General features: G+C 44.3%; 1 protein-coding gene across 2 annotated transcripts in view; it reads right to left on the reverse strand.

The window, feature by feature from the left end:
- Window positions 1-421: 421 nt before the first annotated feature.
- The window catches only part of LOC141113686 (cytochrome P450 3A24-like), a 55,688-nt gene continuing 36,868 nt past the window's right edge, over window positions 422-19,241 (reverse strand). For both annotated transcript variants that reach the window (XM_073606951.1, XM_073606960.1), the window contains 4 exons: window positions 13,118-13,278; window positions 11,571-11,797; window positions 2,775-2,937; window positions 422-2,539 (listed from right to left, as the gene is read on the reverse strand). In XM_073606951.1, coding sequence (XP_073463052.1) covers window positions 2,444-2,539; window positions 2,775-2,937; window positions 11,571-11,797; window positions 13,118-13,278 — 647 coding nt within the window. In that variant the 3' untranslated portion in view covers window positions 422-2,443. The remainder of the gene's footprint in view (window positions 2,540-2,774; window positions 2,938-11,570; window positions 11,798-13,117; window positions 13,279-19,241) is intronic.

Genomic DNA, 19,241 nt, shown 5'->3' on the forward strand with positions numbered 1-19,241 from the left:
TGACAATATCGAGTGTTGCTGTTAAGCTTTGTTTGTGATTTTATGCAGCTGTTAAGCTTTGTCTGTTTCTATGTAATACTTCCTTGTACATAGCTAAGCTGTTCACGTTTATTTCTTTATACAATATACTATTTTTCACCTACAGCCTGCTATAGCCTGCAACGCTGACTGAGTGGAAATTCTCCAACATGGCGGATAAACTGTTCAACCACAGTGGCCATTGGCCATACATTGAAGGATTGAAGTTCGGCCGGTCCCATGCATGGCCAGCTTTCCACTAGGAGTCACTAGATGGACTGATGATGTGCTCTGTGATGCACTGGAGTCATGGATTTCTACCCTTTAAATGCAACACAATATTTCATTGAATAAACAAGTACAGATTTCTGCAACAATAAATAATACTCTTCTTGTCAAGTGGTCTTATTTACCCTTATTTTTAACAAACAAGTTGGTCTTTATTGGAAAAAATATGGTATGTTACAATCCATAATACGAAAGTATTGACAAAACATAACACAATAGAGGTCGGAGGACATACAACTAATTCAGTAGTAAATACTCACGTCAGAGGATCATGGCATGAATACAATATGACATTAGGCACTTGGATCATCCAGGGAGAGGAAGTGACAGAATAGTACATGGTGCAGCATAGCTGGACTGAGAATGGACAGCTAGAGAGCTGATGAAAATCAATCCTGCTCTGTCCATGGCTGCCAAACCCAGTCGTATTTGCAAGGACATGCCCTGTTGTTATATGTTAACTTATACATGGGTAGCAGTGCATCTACAGATGATTCCACTGTAGGGGGAGAGGGGGAAGCCCATTTAATCAGTATCTCTTTTTTTGGCATAATATAACAGAAAGGAAATCAAGAGTTTGGTGTATCAAGGACGCTGTTCATCATCCTGAATACCCAATAAGGCTAATTCGGCTGACAGTGGGATGGACAATTGTAAGCGAGTATTAATGCAACCCAGAACTGCAGTCCAGTATTGTACCAACTTAGGGCAGGTCCAAAACATATGGAAGTACATGCTATCAAGGGGCTGGCACCTAGGGCAATTCTGTGAGTGCTGTGGATATATCTTATGCAGTCTCTGAGGCATGTAGTAAATTCTGTGCAGAAATTTTGCCTGTAATAATTTGTCCCTAGAGGAGATCACTAATTTGGCACTATCCTCAAAATACTTCTCCCATGTTTCCCTATCTAGAGTCGGAATATCCATCTGCCACTTCTCCCATAGTGCCTCCATTTTGGGGGAGTCCACTCTGAGAAGTGCTAAATATAAGGAGAGAGGTTTATCCAGTGATTCCTGTGCTAGCAATTCTTCTATAGGGTCAGCCTTAAGACTAGGTAAGATGCAAAATTGTGCTCTGGCCGCATGACTCAGCTGATAGTAGTGAAAAATCATCCATATAGGGAAATTATATTTGACCGCAAGGTCCCGGAATGATAAAAGTATTCCAGTGGGCATTATATCCTTTAGTATCTTAATTCCAAACCGAGCCCATAGATGTGGATCTGGTATCATTCTAAACTGTGGGGAGGAAGTATTTCCCCATAATGAACAGAAGGGAGACCACTGGTTGGGACTCATCTTTCTAGCTGCCACCCAGACTCTCAGGGTTACTAGGTTAATCTCCTATCCGTACCTCTCTGCGTGTACGGACATGGAAGGCGCTGACCAATTATAACCTGTCAAGCCCATCCTGTCAGCTCTGAAATCCAGGAGGATTTCAAATCCCCGTACCAGCAAAGCGACATCTTGGTGTTTCACAGCGGGGGATCACGGGACTCCGGTATAGCGGGGCCAGGGGGGGATGGGGAGAGGGTCCAGTGTAAGTTCACCTTACAGATTTTATGTACAGGTGAACTTACACTTTAAACAAGAGGAGTTGAGAATCTTCACACTGTAACTTGTGTAAATATTTATTTCAATTACCCAATCTTGGGAAAAGTTAATTCCTCTTTACTTATTTCATCTGTCCATGAATTAGGTATTCAAAGTGTACATGAATTTCTTGATTGGATAATTATAGTGAATATCAACACAATTTTTTATTTCTAAACACGAATGTCTAAAACCAAATTCAGCCACTGTATTAGCCACCAAAAACCCACAACACTCAAACTTGTCTGATGTGTTCTTTATTTCTTTTTATTGTATTGGTATGAGGCAATATGTTTACATCTGTACGTAGCCAGGGAAGTGACAATACAATGCACACAATAACCAGCTGTTAGACCTTAACCAATACATATACTGTTGGTCCGATGCTGGAAAAAAAGAGTTAATGACATGAGCTTTTAAAACTTGACTAATGGATGTTTTTTATCTCAATATTATATCTAATATAAAAAAGTATTAAACGTTGCGCTGATATCCAAAATGTTCATCCTGAGTCACGTCATTCATTCTTTGTTATCTTCAGGATCTATTTTCCTGTCTTTTGGTCTTCTCTGGGCACCAGATTAAGTATAACAGGTTTTGTTGTCTTTAGGAACCCTGTGGTGTCAATTTGCAGGGGAATCTGTAATACAAGTGGCAGAATTAACAGAACAGGTAAAGTAAATTCTAATATTACATGATCTCTTATTTCTTCTACGGGATTTAAAAGGCTGTTGTCCATATAGAAATCACTACCCAGTAAGTATCACTGTTTCAGAAAAGTGATCTTTTGGCTGCAACTAGGTAAATTAAAAACCTCTAATGGTAATTTTACTTTGCAGAATTTACTTTTGTAATAAAGATAAGTGATTTCTTACTGGAGTATCCTTGCAGGTTCGGAAGCTGAAGTTCTGTAGGAGCAGAATGATGGCTGCCTTCATGTTGACCATAGCAAATCTCATCCCGATGCAGTTGCGGGGGCCAAATCCAAAAGGAAGAAAGGTGTAAGGGTCTTGGGTTTCTTTATTCTCTTTACCGAATCTAAAAAAAAAATAAAAAAGCATTAGTACCTTGTCAATGTCTCTCTGTAGCCCTGTAAATATGGTGGGGCCTTGCATATAGATACAGACCCATGTCCTTAAAATCTCAGTGGAATTGATACTACTAAAAATAAAAATCCCTAAATGCAAAAAAAAATCCAACTTCCGAATGATCCACATCACCCACTGGCTAAACGAAAAAATTACTCATCTATGGTCTGCTTTACTCTGGTGCTTGGTGACTAGTGTTGGCCAAACAGTTTGAGCCGAGCAAAAGTTCGGCCCGAACATTGCCTATCCCTCCATTTGGTGAACACCCAAATTTGTGGGTCGTTCGACAGGCTGTTCGCCCGCCGAGCTTTACAGTGCATTCTAGGGCCCTCATTGGATGAAGCCTTGCACCTGTCCGCTGATCAGGTGCAAGGCTTTGCCAATTAGAGCACCAGAGCACTGTCAGAGCCCTGATTGGACAAAGGTATGATTACTTTCTCCAGTCACAGCTCAGTGCTTATAGTCCCACCCCACACTATAAAAGGTAACTTCCCAAAGGAAGCTTTTGCATTGTGTTGGAGTGGACACAGATAGAGCAGGGCTTAGTTTGCTACTAGCAAGTTAGTGTGTTCACTTATTGTGACTTTGAGTGTAGCGTATTAGTGTAGTGCAGTGGCGGCCCGTGCATGGTGCACGGGCGCCGCCCCCCCAATCCTTGCCGGCGCCACACATCCGTGTGCCCCGGCCCCTTTCAGGATGCCGGGTGCATGGATTCCTATGGCAGGGGTGTTTATTTTTGAAGCACCTGATTAGAGCCAAAGGTTCTAATAGGCTTCAAAATAGGGTGGGCTCGAAGCGAGATCCCACCCAATTGTGTGACCATAGCGAATAAACTTTCGCTATTTTAACACTAATGTTCCTCCCCGCCAATCAGGAGGCAGGTGGTGAGACCTGTTTCCCGATTGGCCACAGCGTCAAGCGATCCTATTGGTTGGCTAGCGCTTTGGAGCAACAGAGAGGAGAAGCGGGAGGAGCAGACACCGGAGCCACTGCCTGCACAAGCGAAGGAGAAGACACCACAGCCCCAGCCCCGAGCCTGAATCGGGTAGGTTCCAACATGCTGGCAGCACGATGGGGGTGGGAGTTGTTAGTCCCATGCTATATACCCTGAGACTGAGCTGTATACCCTGATCTGTGATGTGGAGCTATAGACTCTGATCTGTGATGTGGAGCTGTATACCCTAATCTGTAATGTGGAGCTGTATACCCTGATCTGTGATGTGGAACTGTATACCCTAATCTGTAATGTGGAGCTGTATACCCTGATCTGTGATGTGGAGCTGTATACCCTGATCTGTGATGTGGAGCTGTATACCCTGATCTGTAATGTAGAGCTGTATACCCTGATCTGTAATGTGAAGCTGTATACTCTGATCTGTGAGGCTGAGCTATATACCCTGATCTGTGAGGCTGAGCAATATAACCTGATCTGTGATGTGGAGTTGTATACCCTGATCTGTAATGTGGAGCTGTATACCCTGATCTGTGATGTGGAACTGTATACCCTAATCTGTAATGTGGAGCTGTATACCCTGATCTGTGATGTGGAGCTGTATACCCTGATCTGTGATGTGGAGCTGTATACCCTGATCTGTAATGTCGAGCTGTATACCCTGATCTGTAATGTGAAGCTGTATACCCTGATCTGTGAGGCTGAGCTATATACCCTGATCTGTGAGGCTGAGCAATATAACCTTATCTGTGATGTGGAGTTGTATACCCTGATCTGTAATGCTGAGCTATATACCCTGATCTGTGAGGCTAAGCTGTATACCCTGATCTGTGAGGCTGAGCTGTATACCCTGATCTGTGAGGCTGGGCTATAGCTCCCAACTGTACCTGATTTCTAGGGACTGTCCCTGATTTGGAACAAAGTCCCTCTTTCCTCCTCACTTGTCCCTCATTTTGGTCTGATCGATATAGTTGTATATAAAATGCACTTTTTTTCTTTCAAAAAGTTTTTCCAGTGCTAAACCTTTCATCAAATTTCGAAATTTCTGCATTTGTAGATTTCAAAAGCCAATATAAAGGAATAGTAGTGGTAAAAAAAAAACACTTGTGGGTTTAACAAATCTTTTTTGTGTGTGTAATTCTCCTTTAAGTGGGCGTGGTAGGGTGTCCTATGTCTACATACCTTTGGTAATAGGTGTCCCTCGTTCCTATCTCAAAAAGTTGTGAGATGTATACCTTGATCTGTGAGGGTGAGCTATATTCTCTGATCAGTGATGTGGAGCTGTACACCCTGATCTGTGATGCTGGGGCTGTATACTCTGTCCTGTGATTCTGAGCTATATACTCTGATCTGTGATGCTGGGGCTGTATACTCTGTCATGGGATGCCGAGCTGAATACTTCTGACACTATGGGTGAAAGCAAGTGGAATACAGGGGACAGAATGAGTGGATTCTATAAGGGGTGGAGCGTATGAGAAGTGGGAAGGGTCAAAAAGGAAGGGCGGGGTCTGGCACCTCCCCATCATAAAACTTTACCAGCCGCCACTGGTGTAGTGTTAGTATAGTGTGTCAGTGTAGTGTGTTAGTGCATTGTTTAACACAGCCTTACATAACATTTGGCTCTGAGTTGTAGAGTGTTAGTGTAGTATGTGAGTATAGTGTGTCAGTATAGTGTAGTGTGTTAGTGTAGTGCAGTGTTTAACACAGCATTACATAACATTTATTTAGTGCTGTATACAGTGCTGTATGTATTTGGTTGCTGAAGGGTTTTTTTTTTGTCCTTTTATTTATTTTTTTGCAGCGTATGTTTACACAAGCAAAGGTGGACGTGGTCGGTCTTCAGGCAGGGCACATTTCTCTGTTTATTTATATTGCCTGTGCTATCCAGCCACAGCATGCAGATGGGGTGGTGGACTGGCTTAGCAAACCATCATCATCCTCCTCATCCTCTATGACCCAAGCTGAAACTAGTGTGCAGTCCACCGCAGCTGCCAGAGTGGCTTTTTTCTGCCTCCTTGTCCACAGCTACTCCTGCCATAGCCCCAGTATCATGCATGGAGTTATTTGAACTCAGAGTCAGCCACTTGCCTCTTGAGGATGCACAGACATTACTTGACTTTGATGTTGGTTCTGAGGTAGAGGAAGGGAGTAACATGGGCCTACAGAGAGGGGAGAACACTGAGGGGAGAAACAAGAAATTGGCAGTCATATTCCCCCAGCTGCAGAGTATTGCCAAGTTGGCTCCAGTGATAATGAGGATGGACGCAACTTGGGTGCCGGATAGAGCAGAGGAGGAAAGTGAGGGGGAGAAACAACCCAAACGAGGCAGGATGTCCTCCAGAGGCAGCCATCATAGACGAGTAGGGAGCATCCACCCTATTCCATCAGACTGTGGAGCTGTTATCTCCCGGCCCACTTCTCACAGCTCAGCAGAGAGGACCTTTTTTAGCACCTGTGCAGCCGATCGCACTGTTGCAATTTGCAATCTCTGACGCAAGCAGATCAAGCATGGCAAAAAGACCAGCCATTTGGGTACCACATGCTTGACAAAGCATTTAACCTCCCACCATTCAGGCCATTGACAAGAGCACCTGAAAGCCACACACAAGGGACACAATTCTTCTCCTTACTCCTCACCTTTCATGTCTACCCCCGCTATATCTCATGACCTCTCAGCAGCCTCCACTGACAGGGATGATGGTAAAGCAAAGGGTGTCACAGGCCCTTGCAACACGTCTACTATCAGCACACCACCAGCTGTAGAATATAGCAGGCAAACTTCTCTTCCCCAGCTGCTGCAGCGAGAAAAAAAAATACACTCCCTGCCACCCACATGCCCCGTGTATAAATTCCAGCTTGTCCAAATAAAGAAAGTTTGCAGGGAAAATCAATTTAAATGTAATTGCTTCTTTTAAAATATCAGTTTTGCTGCAGCAGGTTCTATACACGGTACAAATACACCACTTTACAGGCAGACTAAGGGGACCCCCAGGTCCCTTAATTAAAGGAATTTTTCTTTTTTATTGTTTCACTTTAAGCATCATTAAAATCACTGCTCCTTTAACCAGTTACCAACCAGCCCATAGCCAAATGACGGCTGCAGGGTGGTTGGATAACTCTGGGAGCACGTACTATGACGTGATCCCGGAAAACCGCTCCCGCGCGCCCCTGGGGAGCGCACACGGGAACATCCGTGACCGTCGGGTCCAGAGGACCCGGCGCATAACAGATCATGATGATCGCTCCGTCAAATGACGGAGCGATCACATGTAAACAAACCGGTGTCATGTCATGACGCCGGTTCCTCCCTCCCCTCTCTGTACCGATCGGTACAGTGGGAGAGAGATCGGATGGCAGCAGCGCTGTGGACTGGATGTGTAGTACCCACAGCGCTGCTCTGTGACATGTGCAGTCACAGCCATGGATCCATCCATCCATGCTTAGCCATTCCTCCATGCTCAGCATTACCCTGCACTACTCTGCAATTCCCTGTGCAATACTCTGCAATTCCCTGTACAATACTCTGCAATACCCTGCAATACTCTGCAATTCCCTGTGCAATACTCTGCAATTCCCTGTGCAATACTCTGCAATACCCTGCAATACTCTGCAATTCCCTGTGCAATACTCTGCAATTCCCTATGCAATACTCTGCAATTCCCTATGCAATACTCTGCAATTCCCTGTGCAATACTCTGCAATACCCTGCATTACTCTGCAATACCCTGCAATACTCTGCAATGCCCTGCAATGCCCTGCAATACCCTGCAATACTCTGCAATACCCTGCATTACCTCGCAATACCTCGCAATACCCCGCAATAATCTGCCATACCCTGCCATACTCTGCAATACCCAGCCATACTCTGCCATACCCAGCCATACTCTGCAATACCCAGCCATACTCTGCAATACTCGGTGATACTCAGCCATACCTTGCCATACCCAGCCATGCTCAGCCATGCTCAGCCATGCTCTGCCATACTCGGCCATACCCAGCCATGCTCAGCCATGCTCAGCCATGCTCAGCCATACTCTGCCATGCTCAGCCATACTCGGCTGTACTCGGCCTCTGTATGTGACCAGGCTGTGTAAGTCTCACACATGTGGTATCGCTGTACTCAGGAGGAGTAGAAGAATCTATTTTGGGGGGTCATTTTTGGTGTGTACATGCTATGTATTAGAAATATTGTATAAATGGACAACTTTGTGTTTAAAAAAAAATGTGTTTTAACCACTTCCCGCCCGCCGGCCGTCATACGACGTTCTTGACTTTGTGCGGGGATATCTGAATGATGCCCGCAGCTACAGGCATCATTCAAATATCAGCTTTTTCAGCCGGCGATTCCCTACACCATAGGAATGATCATAGCGGTTGTTCCACTGCTTGATCATTCTTATGGGAGGTGAGAGGGGACGTCCCCCCCTCCCGACGCCCTCAGGTGCTTCTACCAACTCACGATCAAAGCCAGGATTGTTTTGTTTTTTTTGTTTTTTTATTCCAGGCTTCCCAGCCTAGAGGTGAGATGTGGGGTCTTATTGACCCCATATCTCACTGTAAAGAGGACCTGTCATGCCACATTCCTATTACAAGAATGTTTACATTCCTTGTAATAGGAATACAAGTGATCAAAAAATGTATTTTTTGGACAAAAGCGTCAAACTAAAATAAATAAAGTAAAATGAACAATAAAAAAAAAAAAAAAAATTTTTCCCCCGTGTACCCGTGTGCTCGCATGCAGAAGCGAACGCATACGTAAGTCCCGCCCACATATGAAAATGGTGTTCAAACCACACATGTGAGGTATCGCTGCGTTCGGTAGAGCGAGAGCAATTATTTTGGCCCTAGACCTCCTCCGTAACTCAAAACATGTAACCAGTAAAAATTTTTAAAACGTCGCCTATGGGGATTTTAAGTAGCGAAGTTTGGCGCCATTCCACAAGTGTGTGCAATTTTGAAGGGTGACATGTTAGGTATCTATTTACTCGGCATAACTTAATCTTTCACATTATGCAAAAACATTGGGCTAACTTTAATGTTTTTTTTTTTTTTTTAAAAGCACAAAACTGTTTTTTTTCCAAAAAAAACGCGTTCGAAAAATTGCTGCGCAAATACCGTGCGAGATAAAAAGTTGCAACGACTGCCATTGTATTCTCTAGGGTCTTTGCTAAAAACATATATAATGTTTTGGGGTTCTATTTAATTTTCTAGCAAATAAATGATGATTTTTACATGTAGGAGAGAAATGTCAGAATTGGCCTGGGCGCTCCAGAACGCCTGAAGGTGCTCCGTGCATGTTGGGCCTCTGTATGTGGCCACGCTGTGTAAAAGTCTCACACATGTGGTATCACCATACTCGGGAGTAATAGCAGAATGTGTTTTGGGGTGTAATTTGTGGTATGCATATGCTGTGTGTGAGAAATAACCTGCTAATATGACAATTTTATGAAAAAAAAAAATCTTGATTTGCAAAGAATTGTGGGAAAAAATGACAACTTAAAAAAACTCATCATGCATCTTTCTAAATACCTTGGAATGTCTTCTTTCCAAAAAGGGGTCATTTGGGGGGTATTTGTACTTTTCTGGCATGTTAGGGTCTCAAGAAATTAGATAGGCCGTCAGTACTTCAGGTGTGATCAATTTTCAGATATTGGCACCATAGCTTTTGGACTCTATAACTTTCACAGAGACCAAATAATATCCACCAATTTGGGTTATTTTCACCAAAGATATGTAGCGGTATAAATTTTGGGCAAAATATATGAAGAAAAATTACTAATTTGCTAAATTTTATAACAGAAACGACGAAAAATGCATTTTTTTACAGAATTTTCTGTCTTTTTTCTTTTATAGCGCAAAAAAAAGAACCCGGCGGTGATTACATACCACCAAAAGAAAGCTCTATGTGTGTGAAAAAAGGACAAAAATTTCATATAGGTACAGTGTTGCATGACTGAGTAATTGTCATTCAAAATGTGAGAGCACCAAAAGCTGAAAATTGGTCTGGTTATTAAGGAGGTTTAAGTGCCCGGTGGTCAAGTGGTTAAAAACAATATTTTTTAAAAGTTTTTTTTGCATTGGTACATGTCCCCTAGGGTGGTAGCCAGTCCGGGCTCGCAAAACGCAGTGTAAATGCCTGAATCGGATCGCATGGGTGTGATCAATTTGGTGTGGATGTGGTGCGATTTGAGCCAATCAAAATGAATGGGCTCAAATCACATTGCAAAGAATCACATGTGATTTGAACAGGAATGTGGCGTGATTCCTGTGCAAATCACATGCTGTTCCTCACACTGCACCAGAGTGAACCTAGGCTTAGAAGGATAAGTTGAGTTTATTTTTTTCTCTCCTGGATAACTACCTTAATATTGTTTTTAGGAATCGGAAAACATGTGTAGCACCCTCTAGTAGTGTGCTAAAGAGGAAAGGTAAATTAAAAAGACATGGTTGGCTGCTAGGCCTGTTTGTTTTCATCCTGGGCGGGGAGTGGCTATGGGTAGGGCTGGGTGACTCACAGGTGGTGTCATCAGGACCTCCTATTACTTCCAGAAGCTTCTAGTGCTTTCTGGAAAGAGAGGTGGGAGGGGAGGTGGAGCCACCTGGGGTGTTTGAGGAGCCCTGACCAATCCCCAATCTGGATTGGCAGGGGGCAGGCTTTCTTAAATACCCAGGGTCAGCCCAGCTGAGGAGGAGTTGTCGGGTGGAAGAGCTGGAGTGAGAGGGTGCGGAGGCTGTCAGGGCCTTTGAGGGAGCTTCCCAGTCTGGGGGGGTGACCTTGGGCCTGGGCTCAGGTGCAGTCGGGAACACTTTCAGGTACATATGAAGAGGTCCTGGACCAGAGGCACAAGAGAGAGCAAAGAGAGGACAGCGGGAGAGAGCACTGCTAAGAGACTCCAGGGAGGACAACTGGTCGCAGCCAGGAGGGCTGGTGAGTGAGGCACAGTCAGGTGGACTGGGGAGGCATGCCTGAGAGGACTGGGAGTTTGCAGGCTGAGATGGGTACAGAACCAGAAGTGTGGACTGTGGTGGAAGGGGCAGTGAAAAGAGGCAGATGCAGCCAGGAGGGCTGGCAGGGCCTGAAGAGGGCTAACTGGTTTTAGTTTCAGTAGCCATAGTAGGGGGCAGCTAGCACAAGGACCTTTCTGCTACATCATTGGGGCCCAAGGTCCCAGCCTGCAAAGGGAAATTGCTGAGGCCTGGATGAGTCAGTGTCAGGCCTAACCAACAAATAGTGCTAGCTGTTCCTGGGGAACCAAGTGATGTGCTGGAGGTGACTAGAAGCAACAGTCTGCAGCAAGTGATGTGCTCATGGAGTGAGGAGTAATGATCTTCAATAAAGTTTGTGCAGGAGGAAGCTGAAGGAGTATGTACATGTTGTCCCAAAACCAATTGCTGTTTCTATTTATCCACGCTGGGCGTCCCATAGCTCCCATCCCCATCCAAGTTATACCCCTCAATAAAACAAAAAAAAGTTCACTGACTGCTTTATGTCTCGGAGTGCCTGAGAGTGAATGCAGGGCTGGACAGGGTGACAGACAAACCACAATTCTCAGCAGCCCCTACGGGTGTACCGCTACACAGGCTTTCAAGAAAATCTTTCAGGTCCAGTATATGTAGCAAAAATAAGTTACCTTTCAGGTCGGAACTCCTCTGGATCAGCCCACAGTGAAGGGTCCCGGTGTAAAACATAAGCTGGGATCACAGTCACAACTCCCTCTGGGATGGTTACTCCATTGATTTCTGTTGTTTTCTTACAAACTCTTTCAAGTCTCCCAGCTGCAGGGTACAGTCGCAGAGTTTCATGAATCACCATGTCCAAATATTCCATCTGCATCAAAGCTTCATAAGTGGGAGGAGCCTGTGTAAAAAATAAAACATTCTTAATGTGCCAGGACATTAATTCCAACATAGTATTAGTTATATATCAGCTTAAAGTAGAACTAAAGGATGCTAATAAAGACTTAGTGGAACACAGTAGAACTGCATTCAAAATTATTTAACAACGCTTTAAATTACTGTATATAATACGGTAATTAAAACCTTTTAAATTCCTACCTCTGTGCACATGTGTTCATTGACTTCCATATTTGTGCAGCTGCGCTGGAGTCTTGCGTACACATCAAATATTACACAAATGACATGTTAAGCTGCATTTCCCAGCGTCCTTTGCAACTATTAGACTCTGCTTCTATAGGAGAGCTACATGATGGTCACGATATACTTTTCTTCTGTCAGTGCAAGTCTAATGAAATCCATCCATCTGATAAGGCTGAAAACAGTAGTCTCTCTGAAGCTGCCCATACACTGATAGTTTTTTTATTCATTCAGCCCCCAGCATGCAGAGGGACAAATCTCTTGCAGTGCCTATTGTATTTTGATGGTCGGTCCTGTTGGCTGTTAAAATACACAAACCGCGACTGCATCTGATTGAATGCATTCATTTTTGCCTGACAATTTTCCGCTAGGCCCCTGCGATTTTTAAACCAAGGGATGACAGGCAGGAGGCAGCCAATAGGCCCACTGAGTAAAATTTGGAATCAGACAAAATTCATACAGTGTATGGCAAGCTTAAAATTGGCCATAGATGTCTCATTTTTTTCAATCAGCAAGAGGGCTGATTTAAAAAAAAGAACGTATTCCTCCATCCACATAAGAGGAGGATAAAGGAATCCTCCCAGCTGAGACATTGGCTTCTGACAGCGGTACTCTTTCACTGTCAGAATACACTGATCAGTGGCTGCAGCAGATCGACAAAAGTTTTCCAACATTCCTGTTCAACAAGTCGATCTAACAGTCAACTTCTGTCAAACGGGGATAGCCATACATGAATCAAAATTTGACTGATCCCTGCTGAACCAGCTGAATTTTGATCCACCTATGGCTAGCTTGATATGTAGATAATTGATTATCGTATCTAAGTAACCATTTATAGAGTTTCTGACAAGTTGTTGTTTAGTAGAGTCGTCTGTCCTAAACCACTAGAGGAAAAAATCTGCACATAAACATTACAATATGTCTGATCTCTATTTTATATAATTAGTAATATTTTTTTCTAAACACAGGATGTAATGTTGTGTCTTTTCTTCGGAACACACACTTGAGTCCATGGAATTGTGTCCTGGTCATGGAGGCAGTGTATTTAAAAAAAAGAACAGCAAAAGAAAGCTTTATGGTTTACCTTGTTAGGTAAATGGGTCTCAATTTCCTCTTGCAGCTTAGTTTGGACATCAGGGTGTGTTGCGAGGAGGTAGGCCGTGAACATAAGGGTAGTGCTAGTTGTCTCATAGCCTGCTATGATGAAGATAAGTCCCTGGGCCATGATCTCAGTGTCAGTCAGTTCTATGAAAAAAGAACAGTTTTACCTGGTAATTATAGATGCAATATTACATTGTAACTGCAGATACAAGGAGGGCTTGACACTTTTCAGTTTACATGTTGATGCAAAGGAAGTAGAAGTGAAATGCCCCGTACACACGGTCGGATTTTCCGATGGAAAATGTCCGATCGGAGCGTGTTGTCGGAAATTCCGACCGTGTGTGGGCTCCATCGGACATTTTCCATCGGATTTTCCGACACACAAAGTTGGAGAGCAGGAGATAAAATTTTCCGACAACAAAATCCGTTGTCGGAAATTCCGATCGTGTGTACACAAATCCAACGGACAAAGTGCCACGCATGCTCAGAATAAATAAAGAGATGAAAGCTATTGGCCACTGCCCCGTTTATAGTCCTGACGTACGTGTTTTACGTCACCGCGTTTAGGACGATCGGATTCTCCGACAACTTTGTGCGACCGTGTGTAGACAAAACAAGTTTGAGCCAACATCTGTCGGAAAAAATCCTAGGATTTTGTTGTCGGATTGTCCGAACAAAGTCCGACCGTGTGTACGCCCTAAAAGAGTGAAAATTGTGTATTTGATACCTGTGTGGATCTGCTTCTGTAGACCTACAGAACAGCTTGTTCTGAAACCCCCTTGTACCTACAACCTAACTAAACACAGAGTTTGTACTCAAACCCTACTGCAAACCAGCTTTTACTGCTGCCATTAACTGTATGAATAAATTGCTATTTTAAGAAAATTTGACATACTGGCATAGTTGCCAACAGTCCCGATTTTCCCGGGACAATCCCGATTTTGGGACCCTCGTCCCGATTGGAGAGTATCCCGAATCGGGATTTTCCATAAGGAAAATCGGGAATGTTGTTTTTTTTTTTGTTTTTTTGGAGCAGCGGGCGCCGCCGCTCTATCTGCCTCTAGTGTTGAGTGGAGAGGGGAAGGGGGCTCTTTGGCTGCACGGCCCCTCCCCTCTCCACTGAAGCAAGCAGAAGACACGGCGCCGGCGCTGTGTCTTGCTGAAAGTTCCCCAGCCCCGTACTGCGCAAGCGCTGCGCCTGCGCAGTACAGGGGGTCCGCCATTGCCGAGGGGAACTTTCTCGGCAGAACACCGGCCGCTCCTCCACTGAGCGGGGGCCAGGCTGCATTGAGGGGGGGGGAGGCTGCACTGATTGAGGGGGGCTGCACTAACTGAGGGGGGCTGCACTAACTGAGGGGGGCTGCACTGAGGGGGGCTGCACTAACTGAGGGGGGGCTGCACTGAGGGGGGCTGCACTGAGGGGGGCTGCAATAACTGAGGGGGGGCTGCACTAACTGAGGGGGGGCTGCACTGAGGGGGGGGCTGCACTAACTGAGGGGGGGCTGCACTGAGGGGGGGCTGCACTAACTGAGGGGGGCTGCACTGAGGGGGGGCTGCACTAACTGAGGGGGGGCTGCACTGAGGGGGGGGCTGCACTAACTGAGGGGGGCTGCACTGAGTGGGGGGCTGCACTAACTGAGGGGGGGCTGCACTGAGGGGGGGCTGCACTAACTGAGGGGGGGCTGCACTGAGGGGGGGAGGCTGCACTAACTGAGGGGGGCTGCACTGAGGGGGGCTGCACTAACTGAGGGGGGGCTGCACTGATGGGGGGAGGCTGCACTAACTGAGGGGGGGCTGCACTGAGGGGGGGGAGGCTGCACTAACTGAGGGGGGGCTGCACTGGCGGGGGCACCTGATGCAAGGACAGACTCTGGCGGGGGCACCTGATGCAAGGACAGACTCTGGCGGGGGCACCTGATGCAAGGACAGACTCTGCCGGGGGCACCTGATGCAAGGACAGACTCTGCTGGTGGCAGGCGACGTGGCTAGTGACACGCTCAGGGATCCCACTGATTCGGCATTATGGTGAGTTGAATGATTTAATTTTATATTACAATGTAATAATAGAAATAATGCGCTTCAATCATCCTGACACCATAACAACCATGGTGCCAGGATGATTGAAGCGTTAACACCAGGTGTTTGGAGTATCTTTATCTGCTGATTGTTAAACTTTCTAGAATACACATATTTCTATTGTTGTGTAGGATCTGGGGTTGCTGTCCCGTCATTCCTCTCTCCCCCTCTCCCTCTCCCCCTTTCCCTCTCCCTCTCCCCCTTTCCCTCTCCCTCTCCATCCCTCATTCATCTCAGACTCTAACCACACCCTCTTGAGCCACGCCAATTTAAGCCACGCCCACTTTCACGTAAGCCAAGCCCACTTTTGTGCAAACCACGCCCACTTTTATGCAAGCCACACCCACTTTTCGCGTAAGCCACGTCCATTTATCGTCGCGGCGCGCTTAGCGCGCCGCAATGATTATTTTTACTAGGCCACACCTACAAACGAATGCCCCGCCCCCCAATTATTGATCGGCTCCGCCTACAGCCAAAAAAGTGTCCCACATATTTTTTTTTCAATGTTGGCAACTATGTACTGGTTTGTATAATCTTATGGTACCTTAGATGTCTCCAGCCCAGGGGCGGACTGATAACTCATGGGGCCCCCGGGCAATAGGAGATTATGGGGCCCCCAGGCAATCAGAGATTATTGTGCCACACAGTATACACACACACAGTATACACATACATGTACACACAGTATACACAGGCAGATGTAAAAAAAAACACAGATTTATACATACTGTCCCTGGTTTTACTGAGGCTGGCAACCCTCATGGGGCCCCCTAGTGGCCCAGGGCCCTCGGGCAGTGCCCGAGTGGCTCAATGGTCAGTCCGCCCCTGCTCCAGCCTATCTCCAGTGAAAACAACAATCCTCCCTTACAGTGGAGCTGCCCTGAAACTGCAAGAATTAAATGCTTGTTTATGGGCTCTGCATTGTATTTGATGACATCAGTGATGGGGCACTATTCCTCCCACTGACACCAACATTGTAATTTTTTTACTCCCACTGATTGCCAAGCCCATGGCATTGTCATACCTTCCAACTTTTTGAGATGGGAACAAGGGACACCTATTAGCTAAAGTATGTAAGCATAGGACACACCCCCTGCCACACCCAATTAAAGGACAATTAGCAAAAAAAATATTAGTTAAGCCCACAAGTGCTTTTTTTACCATTATTATTCCTTTATATTGGCTTTTGAAATTTACAAATGCAGCAATTTAGAAATTGGATGAAAGGTTTGGCATTGGGAAACACTTTTTGAAAGATAAAAAGTGCATTTTATATACAACTATATAGATGAGACCAAAATGAGGGACAAATGAGGAGGAAAGAGGGACAGAGGGACATTGCTCCAAATCAGGGACAGTCCCTCAAAATCAGGGACAGTTGGGAGCTATAAATTGTTTACTCCCACCGATGCCAGGGCATTTTCTTTTCCCACTGGCCACAGTCCTAATGTTTGAAGGGCAGTAAACTGGCCCTTTGTTTTGAAAGTTTGGAGACACCTGGTATTTGTTTTAACATATTTTTTCAAGTGTAAATTTCAAAATAAACCTATTATTAGTTATTAAGAAATGCCCATAGTAAAAGTAAGGAAATAATAACTGGCTAGAAGGTCTTCACAAGTATGCTAGTTAAAGAAGAACTTCACCCTCTTGATCAACATTGACTATTTTAATCTTCATGCTGCTAGCATTAGTAAATAGATAGGAAAGTATATTATATTTTCTTGTTTTAATCTTTTTTTTTACATTTCCTCAGTTACTTCCTGGTTTCCAGGCCTAGACAAATGATGTCATACATCCCAAGAGCCGTCAGGAGGGGAGGAGGGGTTTTCTCAGCTAAGCACACCCTCCTGCCTGCATGCCTGAGCTAAGGGGAGATGGATTCCAAGAAGCAAATGCTACATGAATAATCAGCACTTACTCAAAATGGCCACCACCAGAAATGCTAGGAGGTGTTTTTCAAAGTGATTTCTCAGCAAAATAAAGCCTAGCAACATGGATAGGTAGGGAAGTTTGTTTTTAATATTAAGAATGAATTGAAGTATAACTAAAGGCAAAACTTTTTCAAATTTTTGATAGAGTGGAGATAGATCAGAACAGCTGTCAGTTTTTATTGCTGTCTGTGTCCACGTTAGAGAGATTTATTTGTCCTTTATACCATTATCATTAAAAGTGAAAATAAATGATAATCACACATTTTGGGTTGTCCCCAGAAAGGTACTGGAGGGGAAATCTTCCAATGGGGACACTAGTTCTGGTGACCTGGGGGTCCCCAAGGGATTCCTTTAATTAACAGAGATTTACTCTTACTTCCTGTTTTGACAATGAGACAGGAAGTGAAGGTAAATCTCCCCAAAAGGACAAAGATGGCAAAAATAAACCTTTCAGGGGTTAGAACCCTCCCTTACGTAATTCAAAATGAAAAAAAAAAAGTTTTCCCTATAGTTCTACTTTTAAAATATTTTTTTGTTTATGATGCTCAGATGCCGTGTACCGTATTTCCACTTCAAGGAAATGGATGGATAGGGAAAGAAATACCAGGTATTTCCACTTTAAGAAACATCAAACAACTGCAATAGTGCATCAGGCCAAGAAGTAGATGCTAGAGTTTGTCTTGTTGCAAAAACACCACTTCATTCCATCTCATGGCTGTTCTTTGCTATTAAAATACTCTGTGCCAGGAAACAACTAGAACCTGGATCACTGCAACTACAAACACTTTCAACTTTTTATGCACGAGTATAGCCATTGATCTTATTATATCACATTTTCTTTTTTTTTAAGTTTAACCACTTCAGCCCCGAAAGGTTTTACCCCCCTTCCAGACCAAAGCACTTTTTACAATTTGGCATGCGCTGCTTTAACTGTTAATTGCGCGGTCATGCTGTACCCAAACAAAATTTGCATCCCACAAATAGAGCTTTCTTTTGGTGGTATTTGATCACCTCTGCGGTTTTTATTTTTTTTGATATAAACGAAAAAAGACTGAACATTTTTTTTTTTTTTAAAGATATTTTCTACTTTTTGTTATAAAAAAATATAATAAACTCAATTTTAGTCATACATTTAGACCAAAAAGCATTCAGCCACATGTCTCGGGTAAAAAATAATTCAATAGGCATATATTTATTGGTTTGCGCAAAAGTTATATCGTCTACAAACTAGGGTACATTTTCTGGAATTTACACAGTTTTTAGTTGTCACTAAAATGATATATTGCTCAAACGTGCCATGGGCATATGTGAAATGACAGCCCAAAATACATTCTGCTGCTTCTCCTGAGTACGGGGAAAGCACATGTGTGAGACTTTTTGGGAGCCTAGCCGCGTACGGGACCCCGAAAACCAATCACCACCTTCAGGCTTTCTAAGGGCGTAAATTTTTGATTTTACTCCTCACTACCATGAATTACCCAGACAGCACAACACCCCCCCCCCAAATGACCCCATTTTGGAAATTAGACACCCCAAGCTATTTGCTGAGAGGCACGTTGAGTATTTTGCAGATCTTGCTTTTTGTCACAAAGTTTTGATAATTGAAAAAAGAAAAGAAAAAAATTTCCTTTTCTTTCTTCATTTTCAAAAACAAATGAGAGCTGCAAAATACTCACCATGCCTCTTAGCAAATACATTGGGGTGTCTACTTTCCAAAATGGGGTCATTTGGGGGGGGGGGGGGGTTGTGCTATCTGGACACTTAATGGCCTCCATAATTGTGATAGGTAGTGAGGAGTGAAATCACCATTTTACACTCTTATGCCCCATACGCACAGACAGAAAATGTTCGATGGGAGCCTTTTGTCGGAAATTCCGACCGTACGTAGGCTCCATCGGACAGTTTCCTTTGGAATTTCCGTTGCACAAAATTTGAGTTCTGGTTCTCAAATTTTCCAACAACAAAATCAGTTTGCGTAAATTCCGATCATGTGTACACAATTCTGACGCACAAAGTGCCACGCATGCTTGGAATTAAGCAGAAGAGCAGCACTGGCTATTGAACTTCATTTTTCTCAACTCGTTGTACGCTTTGTACGTC

This window comes from Aquarana catesbeiana, linkage group LG01 (genome assembly GCF_042186555.1).
Source record: "Aquarana catesbeiana isolate 2022-GZ linkage group LG01, ASM4218655v1, whole genome shotgun sequence".
NCBI classification, from domain to species: Eukaryota; Metazoa; Chordata; class Amphibia; order Anura; family Ranidae; genus Aquarana; species Aquarana catesbeiana.